The sequence below is a fragment of the Hemitrygon akajei genome, chromosome 18 (genome assembly GCF_048418815.1).
Source record: "Hemitrygon akajei chromosome 18, sHemAka1.3, whole genome shotgun sequence".
Lineage (NCBI taxonomy): Eukaryota > Metazoa > Chordata > Chondrichthyes > Myliobatiformes > Dasyatidae > Hemitrygon > Hemitrygon akajei.
The window spans coordinates 19,989,123-20,003,132 of record NC_133141.1 but is presented as its reverse complement, the minus strand read 5'-3'; the positions used below and the strand labels follow the sequence as shown (position 1 = coordinate 20,003,132).

Genomic DNA, 14,010 nt, shown 5'->3' with positions numbered 1-14,010 from the left:
CAGCCAGCCTAATCAAAGACCCAACCAACCCTGGACATTCTCTCTTCTCCCCTCTTCCACCGGGCAGAAGACATAAAAGCCTGAAAGTACATACCAGCAAGCCAAAGGGGAGTTACTATCCCACTGTTAAAGAGACTATTAAACAGTTTCCTAGTATGATAAATTGGACTCTTAACCTCTCACTCTACCTCATTATAAGATCACAAGACCATAAGACATAGGAGCAGAATTAGGCCATTTGGCCCATCGAGTCTGCTCTGCCATTCAATCATGGCTGATCCTTTTTTCTCCTCCTCAGCCCCACTCCCTGGCCTTCTCGCTGTAACCTTTGATGCCGTGTCCAATCAAAAACCTATCGATCTCTGCCTTAAATATACCCAATGGCCTGGCCTCCACAGCTGCCTTTGGCAATAAATTCCACAAATTTGTGGATACAATAGGGTCTTTTAAGAGACTCCTGGATAGGTACGTGGAGCTTAGAAAAATAGAGGGCTATGGGAAACCCTAGGTAATTTCTAAGGTAAGGACATGTTCGGCACAGTTTTGTGGGACGAAGAGCCTGTATTGTGACGTAGGTTTTCTATGTTTCTAAATTCACCACCCTTTGGCTAAAGAAATTTCTCCGCATCTCTGTTTTGAAAGGGTGCCCCTCTAACCTGAGGCTGTGCTGTCTTGTCCTAGACTCTCCCACCATGGAATATATCCTTTCCACATCTACTCTATCTAGGCCTTTCAACATTCAAAAGGTTTCAATGCGATCCCCCTTCATCCTTCTAATTTCCAGTGAGTACAGATCCAGAGCCATCAAATGTTCCTTAAGGTAACCTTTCATTCCTGGAATCATCTTTGTGAATCTCCTCTGGACCCTCTCCAATGCCAGCACATCTTTTCTTAGACGAGGAGCCCAAAATTGTTCTCAATACTCAAGATGAGGCCTTACCAGTGCCTTATAAAGACTCAACATCACATTGTTGGTCTTGCATTCCGAGACCTCTTGAAATGAATGCTGACATTGCATTTGCCTTCCTCACCACTGACTCAACCTTTAGTTAACCTTTAGGGAATCCTGCACAAGAACTCCCAAGTTGCTTTGCATCTCAGATTTTTTTTTGATCTTGAAATCTTAATAAACCTGATTGTTTACCTTAACTTCACTTTCTCTGTGGCTGTTACACTTTATTCTGCATTGATATTGTTTTACCTTGTTCTACCTCAATGCACTGTGTAATGAATTGATCAGTCGGAACAGTATGAAAGAAAAGCTTTTCACTGTGTCTTGGTACATGTGACAATGATAAATCAATCCTAATTCCAATTCCAGCCTCCTGTAGAAGCAATACTTCGTAGAAACAAGACTTTGACATTAATTTTCATAATCTTCCATGTAGGTGTCACATCTGCCCTGCAGTAAAGACCAGGTGTCCAAACAGGAACCAATCCACTGACAATATCTTGCTAAGCACTAGTGACTGCTAGGAACCAAACCACATGCTGCAAGGAAATGGCTGGATTTCACTTCTGTAGATGTGGCAAAACCCCAGGCCTGGTTGCACTCACCCAGTAAGCCAGCCACTTCATAAGCTTTCTTCTGTTCAATCGTTTCGTAGTTCAGGGCTTCAAAGAATATATCAAGCACAAGAATGTTCTCCCTTGAAAAGAAGGAAAGTTGCATCACATAAATTTTGTATGCTCCTGATAATAAAGATAGCTTTATTCAGAAATCAACCTCCACTCAGCCATTTAATTGCATCTTATGAGCTAAAGTAGAAATTTGAACATCAATGATGCTTCGCATTCTTTCCGCTTCCCTGGGGTCAGGGTCAACTAAACAAGGTTGTGTGATATTTTGAAATATGTGTTCTTACCAAATTCCTAATGATGTTGACTGATGGGGCTTTAGAGCTTACATTAAATTTGCCTTCCACCCCAGGTCAAAGATTGTGCAAACAACTAAATGCATTTCAAAGAAAACCAAGGCACATGCTGGAAAAAGCAGGACTGGTAATCTGACAAGTAATTATAATCCTGAATATCATTTCAATTGCAGTCCATTTTCCCTGTTACAAAGTACTGGGATAATTTTTAGTTTTTTTTTGTTGCCAACAGCAATCTTGGATTGTATTAAAAAAAGCCAGTATCGGCTTTGAGCCTTTTACCTCCCATTGTATCCCAATGCAACATCCGCAGTATAAAGGTTCTATTATATCTCTGAATATAGTAAACAGGAGAATGCCATTTGTTCCCTGTTCTGACATTCAGTTAGATCAACACTGGCATGTTTCACACCCTAACAAAAATCCAATTATCTCAAGACCAAAGTATTCACTTGAACCCACCCCAAATTGCTTCTTGGGAGGGAGTTCCAGATTTCCACTGTTCTTTGTGTGATAAAGTGACCACCCAGGTTGACTTTCCCAGCAAAGAAAATAATTCTTTTTTGTCCACTCTTCAAATTCTTACTGCTATACGCAATTAGATAACCCTTTAGCTTTCTACACTTAAGGAAACACAAGTATGTTTAATGCTATCTGTCCTCACAATTTAACCCATTAAATTCTAGTATCATTATGGTGACTCTGTAATACACATGCTTCCTAAGCCGAGGTTCCAGAGTGGAACAGCACTCTGGATGGTGTCTAACTTCTGTGATGTAACTTCACCTCTTAGGATAAAGAACAAAATTCCATTAGCTCCTTTATATGAACTTGCATTTATATATCACCTGCTGTGGTCCTTTCTGAGTATCCCAAAGTGCTTTGTAACAATTTAGTACTTTTATTCCTTGTTGTATTGTTGCGAATGTGGTAGTCAATTTTTTTCATAGCAACTCCTACCATAAAGTCCCAGTTTTAAATTATAGTAACTCCAACAGTGCAGGGCTCTTTCATGGATGCCAGCTCAGATATTTATTTTGTACCTGCTCACGAGCTTTTAGTTATAAAAGCTCCTATATTTCCTTGCTTTACACTGTTTGAAAAGTACTTTGATTTATCCTCTTTGGGAAGGTGAATAACCCCACACTTCACTACACAGAACTCAACCTGCCACACTCATTTGATCTATCAATATCCCCTTGCAACCATTTATTTAGTTCACACACTTCCTGTGCCAACTTTCAGTATACTCATCTCTGCTACTTTAGCTGAACCATTCAGACTCCGTAGTATCCAAGATATCTTTACGGAGCAGTGCCATAGGAAGGCGGTGTCCATTATTAAGGATCCCCACCACCCAGGACATGTTCTCTTCACACTGTTACTGTTGGGAAGGAGGTACAGAAGCCTGAAGCGATTCAGGAACAACGTCTTCCCCTCTGTCATCCAATTTCTAAATGGGCATTGACCCCATGAACACTATCTCACTACTTTCTTATTTGTTATTTTTGTACTACTTATTTTAACTTAACTATTTAATAGACATATATACTTAATGTAACTCAGTTTTTTCTCAATATTTATCATGTATTTCATTGTACTGCTGCCGTAAAGTTAACAAATATTACCACATATGCCAGTGATATTAAATCTGATTCTGACATAGTGAAAAATATTGAGCCTGCCTACCGTACAGACTGTGAGAAATGTGATTAGTCATATCCTGCCATTTGTAGCACAGACTTATTATCCCTTCTGTTCCTGACCTCCTCAGCAAGTCCTTCTCTGTACCAGCGGGTTACCTCTAACTTTCTGCAGCCTAATTGTTGTTAATGTTTTAACAATCTTAACAAATTCCTTGCAGATGTCCACACAAGTAACATCCAGAGATAGTCTCACAAGTACATCTTTGTTAATTTCTCAAAAGACTTAATCCTTCACTGACATTATAAATTGGAATTTACAGTGCTGTAGAGTTGGTCAAAGGTACTGTACATGCACCATGCTCCATTTTTAGAATAAAGGAGAAAAGGGAAAGATTCCAAACAGTAATTTCCACTGTCCAGCGGGAAGACTTGCGCATAATGAATGAGTGGCTGGGATTGAAGGAAAAGTTGCTGCCTCATTACGTGGCATTTCAAACTCTGTGAATTATTCGAGTTGCTTCTAATTATTGTGTAAATTTTAACCTCAGAGTAAAATTCTGAAATTGCTTCCAGGAAATATAGTACATTCACAGAAATATCATCAAGTTTACAGGGAGATTTTGGGGTGGGTTTGGGGCCAAAGGCAGATTGCTTTTATGATTGCTGCCTTGTGATTGCTGACATTTCTTATAACACTGTAGAGTTATTATGACATTGCTGCCAATTTTTATAAACCTTGAAAACTTAAGTGACACAACCCTCCAGATGGTTTAATTCCATTTAGGATTAATTTTATTGTTTTATAAACAGAAGTGAGTAGCACAGAACATTGTAATTGTTAGCACATTGCATGTAGCTGATGTGTGATGAAGTTTAACAAGCAGACATTATAATTCTTGAAACTTTATTCAGTGATAATCCACCTTTAATGAGTGTGAAATGGCAGTTAGACTATTTAATAGCATAATATATGAGTGTACTTGTAACAATTTGAATTTACAGTTTTTCGGTTTTTCCTTCCATTGAAGGAATAACTGGTGGTTCCAGTCACCTTTTACTTAACATATATCGGGGTGAGCTTGATGAGTGTGTGGCAAGAGTCTCTCTGACTGTAAAAGGCATCACATTGTAACATGAAAATATAAAGTACATCAAACAGTTATGGCATAGAGCAGATCCTTAGGCGCATGCCATTGTGCCAAGCTTTTAACCTACTTCACAATCAATCTAACCCTTATATCCTACACACCCAGTAACCCTCCAGTTTTCAAGCTGAGGAGTAGCTTTAAAAGGTGGGGGCAGGGGAAAGTGAAACACAAGGTGATAGGTGAAACCTGGAGGGGGAGAGATGAAGTAAAGAGCTGGGAAGTTGATTGGTGAAAGAGACAGAAGGCCATGGAAGATGGAAAAGGGGGGAGGAACACCAAAGGGTGGTGATGTGCAGGCAGGGAGAGAGCGAAAAGGGGATGGAAATGGTGGGGGGGGGAATGTGGGGGACATTACTGGAAGTTTGAGAAATTGATGTTCATCTCATCAGGTTGGAGGCTACCCAAACAGAATATAAGGTGTGGTTCCTCCAACCTATGGACTCCTCTACTGCCGCGATGAGGCCACACTCAGGTTGGAGGCACAACAGCTTATATTCCGTCTGGGTAGCCTCCAACCTGATAGCATGAACATTGACTTCTCTAACTTCCAGTAATGCCACCCCCTTCACCATTCCCCATTCCCTTTTCCCTCTCTCACCTTATCTCCTTGCCCACCCGTCACCTCCCCCTGGTGCTCCTCCTTCCTTTTCTTTCTTTCATGGTCTTTTGTCTCTTTCACCAATCAACTTCCCAGTTCTTTACTTCATCCCTTCCCCTCCAGGTTTCACCTATCACCTTGTGTTTCTCTCTGTCCTCCCCCCACTTTTAAAATCTACACCTCAGCTGCCGAAGGGTTTCGACCCAAAATGTCGACTGTACTCTTCCATAGATGCTGCCTGGCCTGCTGAGTTCCTCCAGCATTTTGTGTCTGTTGCTCAGATTTCCAACACCTACATATTTTCTCGTTTGCAATTTGAATCCTCCATTTTTCTTTTATCCATGTGCTTATCTAAGAGTCTCTCAAATGTCCCCAAAGTATAGGCCTCTACCACCAGTCCCAGCAGTGTAGTCCGTGCATTTACCACTTCCTGTGTGAAAACAGCTCCCTTTGACATCTCCCCTAAACTTTTCTCCACTCACCTTAAAAGGATGTCCTCTGGTATTGGCCACTGCCACCCTGGGAAAAAGGTCTCTTATCATTGTATACATTTCTAACAATCTTTTTTCATTAGCCATGCTCTCTAATCTTGACCATATCCTGATAAAGTTCCTCTGCAGTCCCTCTAAGACTTCCACACCCTTCTTAAAATGGGGTGACCAGAATTGAACATAGTACTCTGAATGTAGTCTAATCAGTGTTTTATAGAGCTGCAACATAACCCTGTGACTCTTGAACTTGATCCCCCAATAAATGAAGGCCAACACATAGTACGCCTTCTTATGCAGTAACTCTGGGGGATCTATGGACTTGGACCCAAAATCCCTCTGTTCCTCCATGCTGCTAAGAATCCTACTATTAACCCTGTACTCTGCCTTCGAGTTTGATCTTCCAAAGTGAATCACTTCACACTTTTCCAGATTGAACTCCATCTGCCACCTCTCCACCCAGTCCTACATCTTGTCTATGCCCTGTTGAAACCTACAAGAACATTCTACACCATCCACAGCATCACCAACCACCACCATCTGCAAGCTTACAAACCCACCCTCCCATTTTCTCATCACAACCAGCAGAGGTCCCAGGACAGATCCCTGTAGAACACCACAGGTCACCGATCTCCAGGCAGAATATGCTCCATATACCACCACCCTCTTCCATCTGGGCTAGCCAATTCTGTATCCTCACAACCAAGTTTCTCTGGATCGCATACCTCCTCACTTTCTGAAAGAGTCAACCATGGGGAACCTTATCGAACACCTTACCATAATCCATATACACCACATCCACTGTTCTACCTTCATCAATTTGTTCAGTCTTTTCTTTGAAAATCTCAATCAGACTCATGAGGCATGACAGACAGACAGACAGACATACTTTATTGATCCCGAGGGAAATTGGGTTTCGTTACAGCCGCACCAACCAAGAATAGTGAAGAAATATAGCAATATAAAACCATAAATAATTAAATAATAATAAGTTAATCATGCCAGGTGGAAATAAGTCCAGGACCAGCCTATTGGCTCAGGGTGTCTGACACTCCAAGGGAGGAGTTGTAAAGTTTGATGGCCATAGGCAGGAATGACTTCCTATGACGCTCAGTGTTGCATCTCGGTGGAATGAGTCTCTGGCTGAATGTACTCCTGTGCCTAACCAGTACATTATGGAGTGGATGGGAGTCATTGTCCAAGATGGCATGCAACTTGGACAGCATCCTCTTTTCAGACACCACCATCAGAGAGTCCAGTTCCACCCCAACAACATCACTGGCCTTACGAATGAGTTTGTTGATTCTGTTGGTGTCTGCTACCCTCAGCCTGCTGCCCCAGTACACAACAGCAAACATGATAGCACTGGCCACCACAGACTCGTAGAACATCCTCAGCATCGTCCGGCAGATGTCAAAGGACCTCAGTCTCCTCAGGAAATAGAGACAGCTCTGACCCTTCTTGTAGACAGCCTCAGTGTTCTTTGACCAGTCCAGTTTATTGTCCATTCGTATCCCCAGGTATTTGTAATCCTCCACTATGTCCACACTGACCCCTTGGATGGAAACAGGGGTCACCGGTGCCTTAGCCCTCCTCAGGTCCACCACCAGCTCCTTAGTCTTTTTCACATTAAGCTGCAGATGATTCTGCTCGCACCATGTGACAAAGTTTCCCACCGTAACCCTGTACTCAGCCTCATCTCCCTTGCTGATGCATCCAACTATGGCAGAGTCATCACCTGCCCCTAATAAAGACATGCTGTCTATCCCTAAAAGGAATATGTTTCATCAGATGCTCTTAAATCCTGTCCCTAAGAAATCTTTCCACTAGGTTAAACATAAAAGATTCTGCAGATGCTGAAAATCCAGAGCAACACACACAAAATGCAGGAGGAACTCAACAGGTCAGGCAGCTTCTATAGAAAAGTATAAACAGCCAATGTTTCAGGTCAAGACCCTCAATCAGGACTGGAAAGGAAAGGGAAAGAAGCCAGAATAAGAAAGTGGAGTGAGGAGGAGTACAAGCTTGCAAGTGACAGGTGAAACCAGGTGAGGGGAAAGTGGGTGAGGGAAGGTGATGAAGTGAGAAGCTGGGAAGTGATAGGTGGAAGAGGTAAAGGGCTGAAGAAGGAATCTGATAGGAGAGGACAGTGGAAAGGGGAGAATGGACAGGAGGAAGGGCACCATGGAAGGTAATGGGCAGATGAGGAGAAGGGTTAAGAGAGGAAACTGAATGGGGAATGGAAAGAGGTAATGGTGAGGGGGGAGAATTTCCAGATGTTAGAGAAATTGATGTTCATGCTATCAAGTTCGACACTACCCAGAGGGAATATGAGGTTGTTGCTCCTCCAACCTAAGAATGCCCTCATCATTGCAGTGGAGGAGACCATGGTCTGACATGTAGTAATGGGAATGGGAAGCAGAAGGGAAGTGGGTGGCCATCGGGAAAGCCCACCTATTGTGGCGGACAGAACAAAGGTGCTCTCCATTAGTTTGCCCACCACTGACATAAGACTCATTGGTCTATAATTCCCAGGATTATCTCTATTACCATTCTTGAACAAAGGAACAGCATTTGTCCTGCTCTAATCTTCTGGTACTAGATCATTGTCAAAAGTGCAGCAATCTCTTTGCTCATATGTTCTTACTATTCACTTTGCAGCAGAACTTTAAGGTGATCAGAACTAGGAGCACTTGTCTAACAATTTTCCTTTCTAATCTATGTGCCCGCAAAGACTATGGCTGATCCTGAGTTCAGCTGATTGCCAAACAGGATAGCAACCAGGAGCATGAAGCCTAACAAAAGATCATTCCTACACTCTGACTGCCTCAATCCTGATTGGCTAACACCACGGCAGAGATAACAACGAGCATCTTATGCCTCTGCATTTAAGATTATTTTAGGCAGAAATGGGAATTCATATCACTTAACTTGCACAGGTGACACACTTATATTTTGCAAGTGTGAAATTGATTTTGGCATACAGAAGAGATTTGCTTTGAATCAGGTGTAACCTTTCAATTTACGGTTAATTAATATAAATGTGCCAATACTTCATTGAATTTCTCTAGGAGAGAAACACATTTGGTTTGAATCAACCTGCCTTTCTTTATACAAGCCTTTTTTTAACTAATAGGCAGAATGTCTGTTTCTGTCACAGTTACTGACAAAGTAGAATTCAGTTACTACCTGTCTGAATACTTACTGAAAACACACCAGGAAGGTTTGCATTTATATAGCCCTTTCAACAAACTCATCACTCCGTCTGTGCTGCAATGCAGTGTCAGCCAAAAATTTACACTTAAGTCTCCAGAATGGGGATTGCATCAACAAATCATGATCCTACACTATCTTGAGTTTAGAAGAAAACAAAATGATGTAATTGAAACATACAAAATTCATACCACAATTGACTGGAGATGCAGAGTGAACTTTTCTCTTGGCTGGGATGCTTAAAATCATGGGTCAAAATCTCAAAATAAGCGGCTGGACTGAGAAAAAGAGAAGTTTCTCCACTATGGTGGTGAAGCTTTAAAATTCTCTGTACAAGTGGCAGTACCTTCATCACTTAGCATATTCAGGAAAGAGACTGATATGTTTTGGATATGAAGGAAGCTAGAGCATCTAGTGTTAATGGTGCAGTGGCAATCAGCCATCATCTTACAGAATGGTTCCATCTTTTACATTCTAACTCAGAACCTACTGAACTGAACAATTTGTCTCGCTCTTCATCGTTGAGCGACCAAGCATTCTCTCAATTTACCAAATACAGCTTAATAGAAACAGTTCCTAAAATCCACCTGAACTTCCTGGCAGCTGCAATCTCTTTTACTGGCTTCCTAGGTTCTAAATTTGTTTTCTGAACTTGCACTTTAAAGGTTACTGCTCAAATTAGGATGCTTAACTCTGTATAAAAACCTCTTCACTGAATAATCTTTTCCTCAGCAACATCACACAGCACTATTTCAACTCAGGAGCTGTGAAGGGCTGCAGGAGGTTATGTGAGTACACAGGAGAGAGTCCATGGAGAGAGGCAGATCAAGGATCAGTATTTGAACACTGACACATCTCTGTAACAGGAGGTCAGGATGCACAAGGGGTAAAGGGTGAACAGGACTAGGTGCAGATGGGATATTAGGAGCCTCAGGTTTATGGAAGGTGGAAAATGGGAGGCTAGCCAAACGAGATGGAGTGTTTTGGTCAAGTCATCCAGTCATAGAGTTATAAAGCTTGAAAACAGACTATTTGTCCAACATTGATGGCAACCAAGTTGCCAATATGACTGAGTCCCATTTGGTGATTTGTAGAAGCGAGGAAGAGTGTATGGGGTGGGGATAGAAACAAGCTGGAAATGAATGACCTACATGATGAAGATGATGAATGGTCAGAGCTTGGGGGAAAACAAGATATTGAAACCAATGATCAGAAGTGGGAGGAGTAGAGGGGTAGAATCAAGGCAAATTAACAGAGTGTGTGGTGGGGACCAATGACCTTCCTGATGGAGGAAATACTTACCATTCAGGACTTTAGATTGTGCTGGGCTGTCGTCAGCTTACATTTTGATGCAACTTTTGGATCGCATTACTGAGGCCAAGGTACAGGTGAGAAAAGGGGAGCCGGAGAGTGGCAAACCCAGATATAATAGAGCAGGAACAGAAGAGAAACTCCTGCAGGAGATCCTCTGGAGATGACGGGGGAGGTGAGAATGGGGAAAGAAACAAGGCTCCTCAGTGGGATAACACTAGATAGCTGTTGGAGGGGAATGGTGTGATCAAACTCTACCGATCCTCTAAGAGGACCACAGCCTTGTCATAGGGTTTGGAGGCTTGTGTGCCTCAATAGCTCGGAGAGCTGTGTTGGCTAGAGTCAGGTCCTTGTACTTTGGTTCTTAATAGGTCACCCATGTTAAACAGGTCAAAGGGTAGAGGCCAGACTAAGAGTGGTCCACTGGTCCCCCAGGTTCAGGGGTTTAGCTCAGATCCAAATTCGAAGACTTTACGGATGATGTGTTTGGGTGCAACCAAAGGTCAGGGGCTGCTTTACTCGAGTAGGAAGATGATAATAGCTATTTTGAGTTGGCTATCGGGGATTGCTGAGGGGACACGATGAGGCAAAAACTGTTTGAGAATTCTCCTTGGCTGGAAGAAATTTTGAAAAGTTACATCCATAATTAGGTATTTCATAGGGTCTCATATTTTCTTGCAGAATATGAAAGAGCAGTTCACTGGCGTGAAGGAAGTCTTTACTTCTGACTCATTCTTCAGTGAAAAAGATTTAGTGTCGAGAACTTACAGCCAGACATGTACCCTTCTTTATATGGGATTGGTGAGTGACCTTGAACCATAAGGAGTGACCACAGCAACCCAGCAGGACTCTAACACACAAGTTTCCATTTCTATAGCAGGAGATTTTAGGAACTGACCTTTTTACTGGACCATCGTGCAATGCAATCCCATCAGTTAAAGCATCGTGGCAACACAGCAGGTTCCACCCAAAGCCTCTCCAGATAGCTCTGCAACATCTCCAAAGAGCTCAGCCTCCAACAAATTGCCTTGAAGTGCAGCAGCTTTGCTTTGTTGGCAAGCTTGGCAAGCATTTTGTGAGCAGCAAGATTGCAGTCAGCAAGAGGACAGCCAAGAAGACTTCAGTGCAACCAACACTGTAACAGATATCAACACACCATGCAGAATGCAGTAATGTGAAGATGGGAGATGGACAAAGACAAGCATTTGGACTGTGGAATGAACACCGAGGAAGTAATCACTTCCCATCACACTAGCACAGGCATTCACACTGCTGAATAGACCTTGGATTTATATTGCGCCATTAATGACCTCAAGAGATTCCGTAGCCAATATTGGAAAATCTAGCAGCTCTAAAACTGGTTAATTGATTTTGGTGACAAATGTTCTGAATGTGTTTGAGCTGCTATAAGGTCCTGAACATCCACTGGAACCAGCAGATAAGGTCTCACTTTCCTGATCAATCCAATAAAACATGGTGTCTTTGCCAGCACAGAGTTCTCTTATGGAAAGCACCTGCCATGATTAAGTGCATGATTTCTGAAGTAGAGCTTGAACACATAACTTCTGAACTGAGCTGTGGGTGAGCCAAGTTGGCACTTGCAACTAAGAAGACAGAAGCACCTGTCATTTCTGCAGAGGGAGCATCATCTTTTGAGGTTCACTCTCATGCTTCCATTGAGCATACACTATCCTTTAGAAACATACACAGCAACCCACCTGTTTTCTGCCTGTGAGGGGCATCTGCATGTCTATTTGGGTCTATTTGGTCTAAGAGTCCTAAGATGATACATGGAGGAGATAGCTTTCAGCTCACTTTGCCTCAATGGTTATCCTAATAATCCTACTCCTTTGCTCTTTATTCCTAACCCTACACAATTTCCTTCAAATATGTATCCACTTCTTCTTATTGCCAACACTGATGGCACTATAAAAACTTTCTCCTCACTTGCTCTTAAAACCCTAATTTTGAACAGCACTTTCTAATCTCCTCTTAACCTTTTTTTTGTTCTTGTCTTCCCATGTAATTATCCTTTCTCCTGCTCTCAACAGAGTAGATCACCTACGTACCCTCTCCAAGAACCTTGAGATAATCCCTGAATCGAACTCAGTACTCCAGCTGAGACCCACTTCAGTATTTTATTGCCCAGGTAGATGTCTCAATGGCCCAGTCTGTATGGAGATCGACTGCTGAGCAGAACAATGGTCCCTCTGAAACCCAGAGGACAACTGAGTCATGGGGAGACTGGAGACTGGAGCCTTGGCTATGGAACAGGTTTATACCTGACAGCATAAAATGATGCACATTTCAAAGTTCAATGTTCAAAAGTTCAAAGTAAATTTATTATCAAAGTACATTCGTATATGTCACCATATACTACCTTGAGATTCATTTTCTTGCGGGCATTTACAGTAGAACAGAGAATTACAATAGAACCAATGCCAAAAAAAACCTGCTTGGCAGACAGCCATACAACTAAAGTTACCACGTGTTCTAAGATACTATCTTTGTTTTCTAGAAAAGATGGTGAAGAGTAGAGCACAAGAATCGCTTTGTAGGTTTTGGCTGGAAGAACTCAGCAGTCCACAACTAGATCCAGGGTATTTCCACCTTTCCCAATTGGTAAAGTTGCATGTAGGTAACAAGCGTATTGCCTGACTCTGCAAGTAGAGAAGCAGCTGATGTGAGCTGCTCAACTCATATGGTGGAGCATTTCTGAAGAGTCTGATCAGGCATGTGAATGGAGTAGAGAAGTAAATTCCAGGCTGCCTCCAAAATTTCAAGGGAATAGTATCCTGGTACTGATGAGATGTAATTGGATTTCAATGAGATCCTCCTGGAAAACTAGGTTGATGATTTCTGGTCTCTGAATGAGAGGAATCTAAGGATCTGAGGAAGTATTGCTAGTTTTGTCACTCACCAGAAGTTAAATGGTTCTCAGGGGCTGGTAAATGATGTTTATAGGTTTATACCTAGCGGAGACACCACTCCAAGTTCAGTGAAGATCAATAAAAAGGCATTAAAACCTGCATATTGTGCTTTGTTTTGGCTTCAAATGGGAGATAAAGTACAAGTCTGAAGAGAAAGGATAAACATGGACTGTTACCAGCGAGACAGGAATTGGCTTTCAAGCACCAGCCAGCCTACCAGAGAAGTCAGCAATGTTGAAGGCCTCCCACAACAAGCTGCTGGCTAGATCTGTCCTCTAGCCTGGTCCTTTATGCCACCATCATCTCAGTCCTCCTTCATCTTTCTCCATCATTGGCAAGATTTCCAGGTAGGGTGACAGAAAATGTTTCTTCGACGGGGTTATGTGTCCTATGAAAATATCAGTGCACTCTATGGTTGCTCACCCAAAGCCCCAGTCTTGCGTGTATTTGGATAAAAACCAGGGTCCTCTTATCAGCAGTTACACATTTCATTGTCCCTTCAAACAGCTGGATTACAAAACAAAAGCATCACCTTGGGTGGAGTGTGGTGGGGTGTGTGACGTTTTGTCTTTGCTCCTCAGATTGCAGCCCATGATGAATTCAATGTGCTTTTACTCTGATCACACAGATCTCTGGTCCCTCGGGATTCACTGCTGTTTGGTGGGAACATGGAGAAACCCTCAAGGCAGCTGCCCTTTGGCCTCCACCAATGGTACCACTGCTTTGATGTGTCTCTGGCTACAGATCATCCTTCTCAGTGCCACAGCACAGTCTGAGCGAGGCTCACCAACGATAACCTTCA

The 14,010-nt window shown here is 42.4% G+C and overlaps 1 protein-coding gene across 3 annotated transcripts in view; it reads right to left on the bottom strand.

The window, feature by feature from the left end:
• asic1b (acid-sensing (proton-gated) ion channel 1b) overlaps nucleotides 1–14,010 on the bottom strand; it is an 857,627-nt gene that overhangs the window by 38,772 nt on the left and 804,845 nt on the right. For all 3 annotated transcript variants that reach the window (XM_073071028.1, XM_073071027.1, XM_073071029.1), the window contains exon 7: nucleotides 1,558–1,649. In XM_073071028.1, coding sequence (XP_072927129.1) covers nucleotides 1,558–1,649 — 92 coding nt within the window. The remainder of the gene's footprint in view (nucleotides 1–1,557; nucleotides 1,650–14,010) is intronic.